General features: G+C 39.7%; 1 protein-coding gene across 1 annotated transcript in view; it reads left to right on the forward strand.

Annotated features, from left to right (window-relative positions):
* Window positions 1-17386, forward strand: part of LOC148367184 (collagen and calcium-binding EGF domain-containing protein 1-like) — a 64665-nt gene that overhangs the window by 37324 nt on the left and 9955 nt on the right. The window contains exons 3-5 of the mRNA XM_088333215.1: window positions 12891-12943; window positions 13664-13798; window positions 15266-15403. Coding sequence (XP_088189341.1) covers window positions 12891-12943; window positions 13664-13798; window positions 15266-15403 — 326 coding nt within the window. The remainder of the gene's footprint in view (window positions 1-12890; window positions 12944-13663; window positions 13799-15265; window positions 15404-17386) is intronic.

The raw sequence follows: 17386 nt of genomic DNA on the forward strand, positions 1-17386 counted from the left end.
GTCTTGGCATGTCACACCTTCACCAAGAATAGCATACCCCTACTGTAATTAGGAAGCAACACCATAGGGACTCGAACGTGCTGCTGTGGGAAACAAGTACATAAAACAAGAAAATTTGCTTTCATGTGTGAAGAATAATTGGAAAATGAAAACCAACACAACTTATATCTCCAAAGCAATCAATTCTCAGATCAGTCCTGATTGAACACATATGCTGCATAGAACAAAGCCAAGTGACTTTATGCCTGTCATGGCAGTTTGTTGCTAGAGGGCGCCACCAGGCTGTACTTGCCCAAGACAAACCACAGGAAATGATGGCCCTACAACCCTAGTGGTTAAGGGATCCAACCCAACCCAAAGCATGAATATGGTGAAAGTAAGAAAATATCTGTTTCAAGTACAGTTCGAACGAGAACCTAAACCCTCTGAAAAATGAAAAGGAAGAGTTTATTTAAGCGCGCCGAAGGAATGCACATACTTGAATGTGCAACAAAAGGAACTCAACAGAGACTGTAATGATGACTTAAGCCAAAAGATGGAATCAGCGAGTAAAATATTTCCAAATTCCGGATAGCACCTTTGTATTTTTCAAACTTTAAAATATTTTTCTCCTCAATTTTTTAACTGGACTTTTGGACTTTCTGTGTGTTTAGCGGAAATAATTGAGAAAATAATACATAGAGAAATATGAAGAAATAAAAACATAACTATATGTAATAAATAAAGAAAAATATCTTAAATTAAATATGCTACATTAAAATACATTTTAAATTTTCTGCTAAAAAAACTATACAGTAAGGTATATGTGTCCAAAAAAGGAACTTGTCAAATAGACAAAATAAAAAAAAATCCAAGCATATCTTTGAAAATAGTTATAAACTCTATTAGCTCAGGAGGTAGAGGTCTCATCTTGGGATCAAGAGGTTCGATTCCCGGCTCCTCTGTGTTATATGTCGAAGTGTCCTTGACACTGAATCCCTAATGCCAGCAATAAACAGGTAGGTGCCCTGCATGGCTGAATGCCTATTGGTGTGTGAGTGTGTGTGTGTGTGTGAATGGGTAAGTGTGAAGCACATTGTAAAGTGCTTTGGGAGGTCTTCATTGACTTAAAAACCGCTATATGAATACAGACCATTAGGGCTGCAAATAAATGTTTTTTCTTAATAATCTATGAATCATTTGATTATTTTTATGAATAATCAATGAATCCCTGTATTGAAATTTTGGACAAAACAACAGAATATCTAAATGTAAAAGAATTAAAAATCATAATGTTTGTCAAAAAGCTTAACAATATAAAAAATATTAACAATTGTATGCTATACACCTGCAAATATGAAAGCTAACCTTTTTTATAAAATAAAGAAAAAGAAAAAGAAAATTAACATCAGAGATTGCGAGTACTTTGTCGGATCAAGCGGACGTTTTAAATCAAAATATGGTCTCGAGGCGCCCTCTGCCAGTCTGTAGTGCTACTACAAGTTTGTCAGATGATCAAGTAGAAGTTGCGCAACAAAATGTATTATCTTTGCCGGATCGAAGTCATACTCGAAGTATGTTTCCACAACAACCCAACTACACTACAGTGTCAAAACGAAATTCAATGCACTCTTATTTGCATTAATTAAATGTGCTGAGTGACGCATATTCACACAACACAATGAATCGATGATGAAATACATTGCCAACACTTTTAACAATCGATTATTTCGATTTGTTGTTGCAGCCCTAAAGTATGTAAACTTCAAAGATAACCAAACTGCCTGTGTGCAGGTATGTGTCTTTTTTAGACGCATCTTTTGGGGGTTAAGGTTGGCATTTGAACTGTATCTGAAACAGTCCTTTTCTTAGTTTCACCATTTTCATCCTGGAATAAATAAAAAACCTGGACCACGTGTGTGATATCACTCTCCTATCCCCAAAACCCCCGCCTCCTTCTCTTCAGCATAATGCACTCCGTGGCCGGAACACATATGATAAAAGTAAGATAAAATCAGAAAAGTGAGGTGAAAAAAAATATATATACATAAACAGCACTGTACTTAATAGACGACATATCTAATTTTAACCTTTGTAAGGATACCTCTAACTATGCACGCCACCAAAATGAAGTATTTAGTATATTAAATTGAGACATTGAATAATTGATTGGTTTATTCGTATTTCAAAAATAAATAAAACGGTTTTGTAACAAGCCCTTTTGAATTCAGTTGAAAACAAAATGACGCAACAATATTGTTTTTAAAAAAAGACGCAGTAGAAGTGGAACCCCCAAAAACGTTCAGTTTTGTTTCCAACAATATCTGTTTTCAGTTTAAACGTTGTCTTGCTTGGATTTAACAGAGACAAGAAATATGGAGAAACAATTGGCAAGAAGGGAATCAATCCAAGGGAAACAAATCCTCCCTAGCGGAGGTACAAATCCAAAGTATTAAAGAGACGAGGGGAAACACATATATAGATCTTCACTCTATAAAACATATTTTATCATTTGAATGAGAAATTCTGACAATGTGCTCCATCATTTTAAATGGATTTGGGAGGCCTATTGATCTTGTTCATCGTGAGCACACAAAAATACACGGATTTCTTTATGTTTAATCGTGTTCTTGATTGGAACTATCAGCATTCTAGAGCTTGTTGTACACAAACCTGATGACCACACAAACTCGTATACATTGTCAGCAAAAATAAATGTAAATATTGCACCGATATTTCATCAAAAAGCTTTCGCCAAGAGCAAAGATTGTGAAACGAGGACGATTTGCCCACATGTGGTGACATAAACAAATATCTGTGGGGGGTGGTTATTACTTACATTTGTGTAGCTAGCTTACCAAAGACAAGCATCTATACTCTATTACTACTTTAGAAGAAAAGCAGTAGTAAGCTGCACAGCAACAGAATAGTTCTCTCCTTGAATCAAACTTAATTTGCTAGTTTTTCACCAGAACATGACATTTTAGCTGAAAAATCATGTTTCTTAAAAACAAAAGTTAGCATGCTAATGACAATAACCCCATGTAATTCCCATAGCGGTGGGCCATCGGGGCCTGCAAGGCCTTCTATGCTGGCCTGAGAAATATCTGAATCATGTTATATTAATTATAGTTTGTCCATGAATACTGATTTCATTCCAAATTGTCTGTCACCTTCCTTGCATTGCTTTTCCTCTGGTTGTGCTGCTTCCAGGTGTGAGCTTTCCTATTTAAGCAATTAACTGATCACATTTCAGTCTTTATTTGTTTCCAGTGTCAGAAATCAGGTCTAAGGCATAAAATATTCGACGATAAAGCTTTTTGTTTAGCCAATCAGATTCTTAGTTGGCGTGTCAGCGCCTGCTAGCGGGCCTTGGGAAGAGTCACAGGTTTCACAAACTTTGATTGGCTAGAGGGAAGTAACAACAAGTTATCAAAACAAAAACATGAATAAAAAACCCTTGTGGCCACTGTTCTGTCGAACGGAGATTTTTAGCCCTAAATCAAATAAAAGCGTCTGCCAGAAATACAACAGGACGGGCTTGACTTTCAGAATTAGCTTTTTGGATGGAACTGAAATGCATGGTAAATACGTACGACAGAGTAATTGAAAATTTCTTGAGGAAAGATAGGATGATGCATTTGAGCTTTAGTTTGTTACAGTCGTATACGTTCGGTTAGTAATGTCGTTATCTCGAGGTAGGTTTGGGGCATTTTGCGAAGCTGTGACACAACTTTGCGGATTTTAACTTTTCATGGGTGGTTCTGGTCCACATTAACCCTGAAAACCAAGGGATCTCTGTAAATACTATCCTATTCTTTATATCAAAAAACTAAAACATGTTGGTCATTCTTTGTGTGAATTTGTCCAAAATTATTAACTATTAAATTATTCCATATTGTCTCTGGCTTCCTTTTCACTGCTAGTCCTCTGGTTATGCTGCCTCCAGATGTGTTCCTTCATATTTAAGCTTTTAACTAATCACATTTTAGACATTACTTGTTACCATGCTCAGAAATGTGCCCGGTGGCCTTCACAAGCAGAGTTGCAGGCCCTGAGACTTAACATAAGTGACAATGAAACTGCCTGTCTAGAAAATTAAATTTTGAATTGGCTACACAGAGGCCTAAGGAAATGTCAGCCTGGTGGCGGTATTGCACCAAAGTATAAAATCTATTATTCTACGAAATAATAATAGCAGTTACTTTTTTTCACTCTCCGGTTAACTTTTAACTCATTTAAACTTTGAACTTTTTTATATTAAGCAACTTTAATGTCAAGCATCTCAAAATCTCTGAAAAACACCTAACAAAATGTGGATCACAAATATTGGCTATTCAGTGCAACAACTAATAAACTAAGAAATACAAGAATACATTTGCTAAGTAAAACACATTATCCCTGAAAAACAGAAAAGATATATTAGAATATTTACAGATGTACAAAAAAAAACACAACACAATTTGAATGTTTTATGTTCAACAAATTAACAGTCAACAACACCGAATCCCTGAATAAAACCCCGCATATTGACTAATAACAAGAGAAAAAGAATGTTTTGAAGGGAGCAGGCTCCTGTCAGTCACTTCCAAAAGCCTGTTTGTTTGGGAACAGCGCATCACATAAGGCCATCACAGAGGGCCTAGGTATGAAATGCCCGGCTGCCAATGCTTGATTCTCATAAGACAAATAATTACCGTAATTGTTATTTGTATAAAAAAATGCCTCATGCTTTAAACCGTTTACATTCTTTTTGTCCAGGAATGATTCACATTTGTGTGCTGCCATTCTGGGACCTTGGGTACAAAGATTCCCATTCCAAAATCATTTTTTTCTTTTGGGGCGGACAAAAGCATGTCCTGGACAAGACACCTGGGAACTTAACACCAACACATGAAAAATGTCTCCTTCAGTCCTCATTGTTCAGGTGGTGACAGATGGAGTATGAAGCACATGAATTCATTTTACCGTATTTCCTATGGGACACTGTAAGAATGGATGATGCCACTATTCACCTAGAAGTTCAAATTCTTGAAGTCACCTAATTCTTCAGTTTGAACATTCAAACATTATCCAAGTAACTCAAGCACACCACTCGATTAAAATCAGGTCAGATCAAGTCATAATTCCCTCCCTCTCTGCTACTCAGTGTTGTTTTTGACACCCCAAGTGAGTATAGGCCACCTCTTGAATAAACGAGGCGCGGTGCGGCTAAAACCAATCTGTTCTCGGTTCTCTGCTACGCATCAGGTAAGCTTGCCAAGGAGCAATAGGGAGGATTTAAAACCGTTCAACAAACAAGCAGCACAATCGTTCACAGTGATGGATGGCCGGGGTGTGGGGTTTTGGGCAGCCTAGCCGTTTGTAAGTGATGACGGCGGCTGTCTGATGGCTAAACTGACCTTTCAGGAGAGTGTTAGATGGAGGGATGGAGAGGGGTGTTGTACATCCATCTCATCCCTAATCTACAATGCTACCATGATTCTGAGTTGTAGGTGCCAAAAGCAGCACTTCTGCAGAAGATATGTTCCAGAGCTAGACCTGGATGACATCGGAGTGGAGACGAGGACCGATAGGCTTGCAGTTGCCTTATGCACTAGAGTAGGGGGTCACCAATAGTGTCCCCTGCAGGTAAAGCCCTGAAAAGCCCGCGTACTGATTCCCAATATAGCTGATGGTTTTATTGTAATTTTGTCCGAGATTAGATTTCTAACTGGCATGATCAATTATTGACATGATCAGTGTCTTTTAATACATGATCAATTCTTCCTGTTGGGACTACTAGGGGTTACAGAAACACAATGCAGATACAGATTAGTGCAGTGGTCTTTATATCCGACAGGGTTTGGTACATGGGGTGTCAGGTAAGGAGTCAAGAGTAACTACAACACCAGTGCTAGCAGTCGTGGTCCAAGAGACAGCCGAGGGGTCGGTGATCCAGCAGGCAGCAACGATAGCAGTAAAACAATTCAGCAGGCTGTACTCGTGATCCAGAAGAGCAGGCAGGGGTGTGGTACACTGGAAAACAACAAGAAGGCATAAGACATGACAAGATAGGAGACAAACTAGCACCGGACTGAGAATACAATATTTAAATGTTGAAGAGGGAGAGGTGCGATTGGAGGGTAATTAGGGCAATTGACACCAGGTGTGAGGTGGAAATTAAAGTCCGTAATTGAGTGACCAAATGAGATATGGACAAGCGAGAGGGAGAGAGAGAGAGGTATTCGAACCTAAGTGCAGGACTGTGACACTTTCAAATTCTTTTTAGAATTGGCCTATAACTTTATATGTAAAACACTCAATTCCCTTGTAGAAATGTGTAAATGGTTAACTGAGCCTATTTAAACCCTACTTCTAATAATTACAATCAGCAATAACATAATAAAAACACAGTAACAACATAGTATTAATACAATACGTGATTTTTCGAACTACATTTAAAACTGGTAGCCCTTTGCATTAATTAGTAACAAAAAAGCCTTGTAACCCGTGCGCTAGAGTATGCACTGTACTAGATATATGTTCGTCTCACCATTTCAGTATACATAAAACGATTGTTAGGAACCCATTCAGGGTTGTGCAAAGTGCAGAAAGACTCGTCAATGCAGAAAAAAGAGGTTGTTAATTAGGGCAGGATACGGTATAAAGTAAAACAAGTAGCCAGGTGACAGTCCTCCAGAGTGTTTAAAGAGCAAAGAGGGAGAGGTGTGATTGGAGGGTAATCAGGACAAGTAATGCCAGGTATAGGGTGGAAATTTGAGCTAGGAAGTGAGTGACCAAATAAGGAAAGGGCAAGTGAGAAGGGGATGGATATATATATATATATATATATATATATATATATATATATATATATATATATATATATATATATATATATATATAAAGTGATTAAACCAAACTTGAGTGCAGGATTCTGACAACTAATAGGAAGCTCTCACAGTTTTTTTTATATCAATTGTTTTTGATGCCCTACTTACTGGTTTCTGCTACTGGGAACTGTGTCGTCTTTTGTTGCTTCCTGTCATTGCATACTTTAAGACGCGAAACATCTCAGAAATAGACAAGTCAGTCTGTCTATTACACTGAAGTAAGCAAATATTAACTTGGGGTTCATTGATGCGATTCGTTGTAATGAAGATTATTTCCCGAAAGATACTTTGGCTCAAAACAGTCTGTCTACAAGAAATGATGTATGGCCTATGGAGTTTTCGAAGCTTTTCAATGGGAAAAAGGAAACAATTCAAAGAGAAAAAACAGGTTGTAGCCTCACTATTTCTAGTAGCTTGAATAGATTCACCCGTGTAGAAAATGGATGACAGAATTTTTAAACAGAACACCCTCTGTAAAAAAACCCTACTAAACAAAGTTATGCTTCTTGAACTCCAGTTTTCGAATTTTTAAGAATTCGATGTTACAACATAGGGTGTGTATCTCAAGAGACACAATTAGGGACTATGTCATGCCCAAAAAGTGTGGACAGAATCATCATCCCGTAAGATCAACTGGAAGTCCTTAAGACCAGATGCTCAAGGCGACTGACAACGTAAAGCGCTGACAGTGCCGAGTTGACCATGACCAAAAGCAGGCATTAGCACTCCATTAACCAATCTTGTCAAATACGCACCAACATGAGGAAGACCGTCAAACTGCGGTGCAAGTGGAGGTTAAACACTCAGCGGTATAGGAACTATCAGCCCCGTACGGGATAAGTGTCAGGAGCATTTCTAGGAATAATGCCAGACCACGAGAAGGCTCCAAAGAACAGTTCAATGTGAAAAGACAGACACTCACACTCGTCAATATGTTCTGGAGGCCTGTTTCCTGTCCATCCGGCATACTTTCACACAGCAAAACAAAAACATACGGGTCAGCTATCTTGCTGCCCCTCATCTGCTCGTCCAGACACCACGGCTTCCTCCGTGATCTCAACCAGGAGCCGCCACGGGACACGTGCGGAGGTTGATGTGGAATTGCCGCCCGACAGCTGCCGGCTCACAGTATATGGAGTGGACCCAGTCAATCGTTCATGCTTCTGCTGGATCACGTGGTGCTCATAGTCACGATGGTAGAATTTTCCCATAGGTTTGGTTACCTTTATCAAAAAATTCTGTGGACAGTCAAGCCAAATACAAGACAAAACTCAAGCACTTTCAAAAGATTTCCCCTGCACATATATATCCATCCATCCATCCATTATCTGCACCGCTTATCCTCAGTAGGGTCGCGGGGGTGCTGGAGCCCATCCCAGCCATCTCCGGGCAGTGGGCAGGGGACACCCTGAACTGGTTGCCAGCCAGTCGCAGGGCACACAGGGAAAGACAATTTGCTCGCTCATTCACACCTAGGGACAATTTGGACCGGCCAATTAACCTAACATGCATGTTTTTTGGAATGTGGGCGGAAACCGGAGTGCCCGGAGGAGACCCACGCAAGCACGGGGAGAACATGCAAACTCCACACAGGAAGTCTGGAGCTGGATTTGAACCCACACAGTAGGTTCCCAAGACATTAACTGTGCCGCACATGCGCTAACCACTGCCCTATATATATATATATATATATATATATATATATGTATATACACTCTCTTTCTTAGAAATAAAATATACATTTTTTAAAGGAGTATAATGAAGCCAATTTGTCATAAAAAGACCTTCCTCAAGAGAACTATGGAATAGTGATACTGCAATATGTAGAGATAGATGTAGGAATAAATACCCACAAATATATGCCATATGAGTAAACAAACCCATGAATAAACCACATAATATTGAAATATATACATATTAATGAATGGAATAATAATTGTAAATATAAATAATATATTTATTTAAATATATAATAATACAATAACTATAATATGAATTAATGAATGAATTCATGTATCCTGTCATGTGTCATTTATTTACGATGGTGTTTATTTAGTCATTTTTATGGTCAGGTTTTCCGTCCATGTACACGACGAAATTCAAAACAAAATATAAATGGAGTACCGCTCTAAATATATCTCTGCTTTAAATGGCACAATCCTTTCATTCTATATATTTTTGAAGTGGACATTTTTATTGATTTTGGTTGCATTTTGTCTTAAAGTTGGGATAGTTGGTCCTCAAGTTAAAGCAGTTGAGAACCACTGCTATGACCGCTAAAATACTAAAATGACCCTTTTAGGTCACCAATAGTGCTTTCATCCCAAATCCCTCCGCAAAAGCCGTTCTCTTGTACTGTATTTATGGATGCTGAGTGCACGGCTGTCTCGTTGAAGTGAGGTCATCAGTAATGAAGAGCACTTTCTCCCTGATTTGTAAAATCAGAATCACACCGACTGGAATCCCCGCGTCACGTAACCCGGCGCTCGCTTTAATCCGAACGACGTTAAAAGGTATGAGTTTCTCCCGCAGGACCCGGCCCCCATCTGAAAGTTATTACCTCCTCCCACTGATTCGTCGACGGACACAATGAAGTAGTGACAATTTTCATCTTGACTTTCACCCACCTGTCTCCACCTCCGTTTGGTATAAAAGCGCCACAATCATCTGGATCTCATCAGTTCAGGCCTGTCTGGGCGGTTTATGGGTGATTATTCACCCTAGGGGGGAAAGGAGAGGGGGAGTGACGGTGTTGATTTAGAGCACTGGTGTCGAACGTGCGGCACGAGGGCCAGTTCGGGCCCGCCAAGAAGTACAAGAAAAAAATCAACGGCTCTTCAAAATACGTCCACTTGATGTTGACAGAGCCAGGCATTACTTGCAAAGCCACTGGAGCTGTTTTACTCTCTCTCTCTTTCTTTTTTTTGTTTTTTCACTCTCCCTCTTTCTATCTATCTCATTCTCACTCTTATTCTTTTTTCTTTCTTTCTTTATCTTCTTTCACTTTTTTATTTTTTATCTCTCTTTCCTTTTATACTCTCTCTTTCTTCTCTCTAAGTGTCTCTCTTTACCTCTATTTCTCCACCTTTCCTTTTCTCTTTATTTTCTCTCTTTCACTAACTCTATGTATTCTCTCTCGGTCTCTACTTTTGTCTTTTTTATCCCTTCTTCTTTTTCTATTTTTCGCCCTTATTCCTCTTTTTCTTTCTCTATGTCTCTCGCATTTTTATTCTGTTTTTCTCTCTCTTTGTTTGCATTCTTTTTCTTCTTGTTTATTTTCTCTCTGTGTTCTCTTTCTCTCATTTTCTCAGTTTACCCTTTTTCTGATGTATCTTTCCTCTTTTTTCTTTCTTCCTTTCTCTCTTGTCTTTCTTTCTTCTTTCTTTCTTTCACGTCTTTCTTTCTCTCTGTCTGTCTCTCTCCTGCTCTCTCTGTCCTTCTGTCTCTCGCTCTGTCTGTCTCTCTCTCTCTCTCTCTCTCTCTCTCTCTCTCTCTCTCTCTCTCTCTCTCTCTCTCTCTCTCTCTCTCTCTCTCTCTCTCTCTCTCTCTCTCTCTCTCTCTCTCTCTCTCTTCTGTTTAATCTGCTAGTCCAGCACCCATGAGTTTCTTACCATCTGGCTCAGAGTTAAAATGAGTTTGACAACCCTGATTTAGAGCATCGGTTGTCAACTGGTCTGATTTGGGGACTCAAAGTTTCAATTCTCAAATTTATGGTACAAAAGTCAGTTTAAACCAGACATAGTTGAATATATTCACGTTTTTTCAATAAACAAAATGACCAGCAAAACCAAAATGACTTGAAATTAAAAAGCAAAACATTCTTTTTGGGCCTGGCAGTTTCTTTGTTTTTTTTTGCTGTTCTGTCCACCAAAATTTGAACTGCCCTCTTGCAGCTGCGATCCAATATTCCCAATCACATATTGCTGCGAGAAGTACCGGCAGCGCATACCTTTGCCACACCTGGGGGCTCTTTTTTCCCCAAGTTATTGTATTCCTGCTTGAATGAACTGCACTTGTGCGTCCACAATTCATATTCCCCAATCCCATACTCTTGCAAAGAGGGGCGTCTACAAGGCAATTTTGTCAAGAGGTGTTCTTGAATGCCTTAAAATGAAATACACGGTTGTGGCCGCGATCCATCATTCCCAATCGACTATTGCTGAAAGCAGGAGCCTACAGGGCAAACATGTGTCCTGTTTGGCGGCTCTTTTTTCTCTTCTGTCCACCCAAAATGCAGAGCACCTGTGTGGCCGCGATTCGTTTCTCCAAATCGACTATTGATGAAAGTAGGGGCTGACAGGGCAAATATGTGTCATGTGTGGGGTCTCTTTTTTCTGTCCTATCCGCCCAAATTGAACCGCTCCCGTGCGGCCGGGTTTCATTATCTCCAGTCCACTAGACCTGCAAGCAAGCTCTGGCAGAGTATATGTTAAATGAGTATATGTGGGTAGGCAGGGGCTACTTGGTACTGTTTTGCATATTGTGGGGCGTCCTGGTGCGCATTGTCTACGATAAACAGATTGTAGTTTATGAGTTAACACACTTTAATAGTTTTTTCTTTGGTGTGAAATGGCATTTGCAGGGCAGTGTCACCATCTACTGTTAAAGAGTGTAATTGACCCTCAGTTGTTTTGGTTCTTTGCAATTTTTGACCGAGGCAAAGGCCTGCAACCCAATGAAAACAGGTCCTCGACCCACCAGTTCATAAACACTGATTTAGAGTGAAACGGCATATGAATAAAACGCGACTGGTCGAGGGTACATGCGGTTTCCTGAATCGCGCTCTTTAGTTACGCATTTCCTTTCTTCTTGTGCGATATTTGTTGTGCGGTCATGTCGCCTCAGTTGTTTCCTCCTGTGATGTGCGTGACATGTGTTGGGCCACATGTCCTAAATCATTTTTAGGGGATAATGGCTTCCATGAATGAAGTAATGAAAACCACACTGGACGGAAGACATTTTAAGAAGCTTCAACAGATTCCTACAGTAAAGATGGCCCTGAATGACTCAACCTTCTATGTGACTCAGATTCAGACATTGCTATTTCTTCAGTTATTTTTTTTTCCATTTATTTCATTTGTGAATGAAAGTACAAATTACAAGTAAATTACAAAACATTTTTTGGGGGGCATAGAATCCGGTTAGAGCAGATATGTAAAACTCAGTTTGGCTATGGAGCCAGATTTAGACGTTCTGTTCTGAGGCAGGCCAGATTAGTGAAAGAGTGTCAACTCTAATTTTTCAGCTTTGTTTTTTTAGTGTTCACGGTTCACGGATCTCTTAACCGCTAGAGTCACAAGGGTGTGGTGTGTCTTGGGCAAGTACAGACTGGGGGCCCTGTTTTCTCCAAGCCATTTTTTGGTGTAGGGGTTTGCCCCCACACATGAAACTCGTTTCCATCAATACCAGTAGCAAGAGATGTCTCCTGATCTAACTCAGATACAGCACCTATAACATCTGGTGATAGATAGATAGATAGATAGATAGATAGATAGATAGATAGATAGATAGATAGATAGATAGATAGATAGATAGATAGATAGATAGATAGATAGATAGATAGATAGATAGATAGATAGATAGATAGATAGATAGATAGATAGATAGATAGATAGATAGATAGATAGATAGATAGATAGATAGATAGATAGATAGATAGATAGACAATAACAAGATTGTTATTTACCAAAAAAGCTACGCAAACAGTACTTTCAGCATATTTCTTAGTTCTTTCCTTACTTTCAGTCGATTAAGCGTTGGTTAATATGCGTAGAAATATATATTAAAAAAAAGATTACCGTACAAAAACTGTTATACAGTGTATGGTTGGTTGGTATGTAATAATAAAGATTTTCATTTCTTATTACTTATAGACATTTGACAGATGTACCAAACAAAGTGTTTGGATTGTTTAAAAAGAAAGTGCTTCTTTATAATATTATATTAATATATAGTCTGTGTTGTTGCCATATTATGACTTGATCATTTTACTATAGAAAAATATGTTCAAACCTTTTTATTATTGTTTTTGCCCAGGAGGAAATGTTGTGAAGGCTTCAGGTTTGTGATGGGCCACTGCGTACCTGAAAGTAGGTAAACCACACTTATACCCCTTCTTTAAAATGACCAAAACACTCAAATAAAGTGTGTCTCCCCATGCTCCCATTTAAATTACATCCCATTTTGCTACATAGTAGAAAATCATTCCTTCCAAATACAAGGTCTGCTGACCACATTGGTTCGTGTTAATCTCCCTTCAAAAGAGATTACTGAATTCCACTTCATAGGAAGTATGAAGTAAGCCAAATTACCTCACTGTTGTCAATAACTACAAAGTGAGTGAGCTGGCTGAACTTGCATTATGATATTGTTTTAGATAGATAGATAGATAGATAGATAGATACTTTATTCATCCCCGAAGGGAAATTCACTTTTCCAGCAGCATCCCTAAGCTGAGAACAATCGAAAATAACTGAGAACAATGGAAAATAACACGGGAGCTGCTGGAGTGGCTGCCATTCGTGACGGCGCCGGAGAAACGATTCAATTTGAATCATGTACAAACAAACAAACAATTGAATCATGTACAAGAAACGATTCAATCTGAATCATTGATTTATATGGAATATATATCATAAACAATTTGTTATATATGCTGTCTGGATGAGGACTTAAGAGTCCATAAATATGTTGAAGACATTTGCACGAATGATTCAACAAAATAAAATGATTTGTTCGGCATACAATTCCAATTTTATTTTATTTATTTTATTTTCAATGTTATCTTTCACATACTTTCTTTTGTACAGACGTGGACGTTTGTGCAGCATCGCCGTGCGAACAACAGTGCACCGATAACTTTGGCAGGGTGGTATGCACGTGCTACCCGGGTTATCGTTTCGACCGGGAGAGACATCGCAACCACAAATCTCCTTATTGTCTTGGTGGGTCGCAGTTATGATTCATGATTTTATTGCTTTCTCTCTGTCATGAATAAAAGGCATATCAGTCACGTTTTCCGAGTGAACCCAGACGCAGGGAAAGCACAACAGAGGCTGGTTTGCTCAAAAAGAGGGATACTGTTTAGTAAGGAAAGAAGGCATCAAGTAACAAACAAGTGGTCACAAAAACAATGAACAAAACCACAGACAAAACCAGACCTGACATGACAGTAAAAGATTAAGCAAAAATCTAAGAAATGGCATGGGTATGGCCACCAGGATGACAATAGCAATGATTTGATACAGTGTGCTGTCCAAGCAGTTAATATAAAGTCTTAGGATAGTTAGGAACTGGTGGGAGATAAGCAACACGTGTGTCTATTTCTACACCCGGTTGGTGTGCCAGATTTTGACATTAGTTCCACCTCAAGGGCCAGATGCCAGTCGACCCCCAAACAAAACAAAAAAAATGAAATCAAACAAACTTTCAGCAGAAAAGGAGACAGCTGAAGGTCCATGGTAGGGCCAGCGAAACAGTTCCAAAAATAGCCGTAGACTCCGCTCCTCGCTGCTGTGACAAGGACCTTCTCGCCCCTGGGATTTGGGCAGTCGGGGTTCGTTTTCCTTTGAAAAAGACCTTGTAGTCGTCAGTACAGGGACCAAAAGCGACCGAGGGACCTGCCCCTCACAGGCAGGACAGGGACCAGATCAACCAAGGGACCTTCTCCTCGCCAATTGAACATGAAACAGAGGCAACTGAGGGAGCTCCTCGCTGCCGAGCTGGGAAAAGAAGCACCCGTGGGCCTTTTTCCTCGCCGCCAGGACAGAAAGCAGAAGCAGCCGAGAGTTTTTCTCCTTGCCGCCAGGACAGGGAATGGGTGCGGCAGACAATCCTTTGATGCCTAAAAGGGACAGAGGAGATGGACGTTTTCCGCTGCGTCATTTGACAGTCGGGTCATTCTGTTTTGCGGGTGGACCTAAATGCGGGAAAGCCTAAAAAAGGGCAGGTCTGCTTAAAAAGAGCCAACGCAATGTGCTGCCCAAGCAGTGAAAATGAAGTTTTTGGAGAATTAGGAGAGTGGGGAAATTGGGCAAAGATTTGTCCAGTTCCACACCCGGTTGGCATCCCCTCGGAAAATGTGGCAGATCCGGACATTATCTCCAATTTTGTTTTATTTTTGTTCATTGTTTTTTTTTACATTTTACATTGGATTTCGTGTATGCTTTACTTTGTAAACGTTCCTTATAATATAAAACATGACCAAAAATTGAAAGACGTGTTTTTTTTCCTCATGAGCACACCAATACATAATGATACAATTGTAGGTAATTACTTTTAATTTGTTCTTCTTTAGCTCATTTTTTGAGATACGGTATTCGGAACCATGCACAATGAAATTAGACGCTTGAAATGTATTTCGTGGTTGTGGTTTATTGTCGCAATATAATTGTTTTCTTCAATTAACACAGACATCAACGAGTGTGAAGAGTCAGGAAGCCACTTGTGCGAGCACGAGTGTGTGAATACGGGAGGAAGCTTTGTATGTCGATGTCACACTGGTTACATTCTTGCTCCTGACCAACGTTCCTGCACGGCCATGCACAACTGTGAGATGCTAACACATTCACCTTCTCCACATATACATATATTCAGTTTGAAACATTTGTTTTCATCAGAATTCTCCTGAAAATCCAATCTTTTCACACTTTTAAATATATTAAGATATGAATTAAATTCTCTTTTTTTCTCCAGGGGTGCTGCTGTACTTATTTTTTAAAGTATTATTAGTATATCAAATTAATGATATTTACAGTATTTGTAAGTGTATTTGGATTTTCACTCCCATAGGGTGCATCGTACTGTAAGGCGCTGTCTCATTAATCAGCACTTGATTCCAACATGGCGGCGCATGGATACATGCTTGCGGCTCGTTGTCCAGCTAATCTTCCATTTATTGCCGTTCTCTTGTCTTTTTTGCTTTCACTTTTGGACACATGTGTGGCCAAAAACACTTACAGTAGGGACGAACTTATTCGGTTGGGTGGGCGTCTAAATTTCGACTTTTCGGGCACTTTTTATAACGCCTATGATATACTGAGCGAACTTCAAAGAGACCCGGCATCCTTGTGGACAGCTATTCCTCTTAATAAACGACGGCGGCGGCCCCGTAAAGAAAGGAAACAGAAACGTGGTTGCCGTGCAGGTAGATGTGTGAAGCGTGTGAAGTCCAAGCAGCAAGATGGACGCGAGGATGTAACTAATTCCACCATTCATTCCTCGCCGGACAACCGACGCTTTAAACTCAGCGCTCACGAACGGCCACAACGCCGGGAGCTTTTGAAGATCTCGACAAGGACTACAAAGAGTTCAGCTAAGTCAAATGATTCAGCAAAGCTGAAATTTGGTCTGTTAAATATTAGATCGCTTGCTCCAAAAGCTTTACTTGTTGATAACATTATTCGTGATTATAAACTTAACTGTATGGGTCTTTGTGAAACGTGGTTACGCCCGGATGAGCACTTAGCGCTAAATTATGCCTCTCCCCCAGACTACGAGAGTAGTCATATAGCACGCACGCTGAAAAGGGGTGGTGGTGTTGCGCTAATCTCTGAAAAATCGCTCAAATTTAATACACGTACCTCTAATAATTACAAAACGTTTGAGGCTCTTGTGATGCGGTCCCCTCAATTGTCAATTGATGTAATAACTCTCTATCGTGCACCTGGGCCATACACAACTTTCTTAGACGAATTTGCTGAACTTTTGTCTGAACTAGTAACCTATGCAGACAAAATTATAATTATGGGAGACTTTAACATTCATATGAACTCCCCACACAGTTCACTTACTATTGCGTTTAGTTCTCTAATTGATGCATTTGGTTTTACTCAACTGGTTGACTTGCCAACCCATAAAAATGGGAACACGCTAGACTTGATTCTGACTCGAGGAGTTTTAACCTCAAACATTATGGTGCTACCGTGTACTACTGTTATCTCTGATCATTATTTAGTGACATTTGAGGTGCTAACTAAATGTAGAGTTAATAAAGCTGAGGGATTTAGCGGACGCAATATAAGCACTGGCACAGTTTCTGAGCTCTTTGAACTCCTTCCTGGAGCAGTTGCGTCCTTTCCTAAATACAATGGCTCGATTGACTCACTCATGAATGAGTTCAATACCACCCTGACTAGTGTGCTGGATTCAATAGCGCCCATTAAACTAAAATCACGTCCTAAAAGACGCACACCTTGGTTTACTGATGAACTTAGAACCCTTAAAAAAGAATGCAGGAAATGGGAGAGAAAATGGCGCGCTACCAAGCTTGAGGTTTTCCATCAAACCTGGTGTGACAGCTTGTTAAAGTATAAAGTGGCCCTTGCCTCTGCAAAATCGGCCTACCTTTCGAAGGTGATTGCGTCTCAAAAGAACAACCCCAAAGCCCTTTTTGACACTGTAGCATCGCTTACAAGGCAACAGCCTATCGCAGACAGTTCGACACACTCTGCTCAGGACTTAATGGTCTTCTTCACTAAGAAGATTCAATGCATACAGGAAGAAATTGCAAAAGATATTGTTAGTACCACACC

This window comes from Urocampus carinirostris, chromosome 4 (assembly GCF_059441175.1).
Source record: "Urocampus carinirostris isolate Australia breed hairy pipefish chromosome 4, RoL_Ucar_1.0, whole genome shotgun sequence".
Lineage (NCBI taxonomy): Eukaryota > Metazoa > Chordata > Actinopteri > Syngnathiformes > Syngnathidae > Urocampus > Urocampus carinirostris.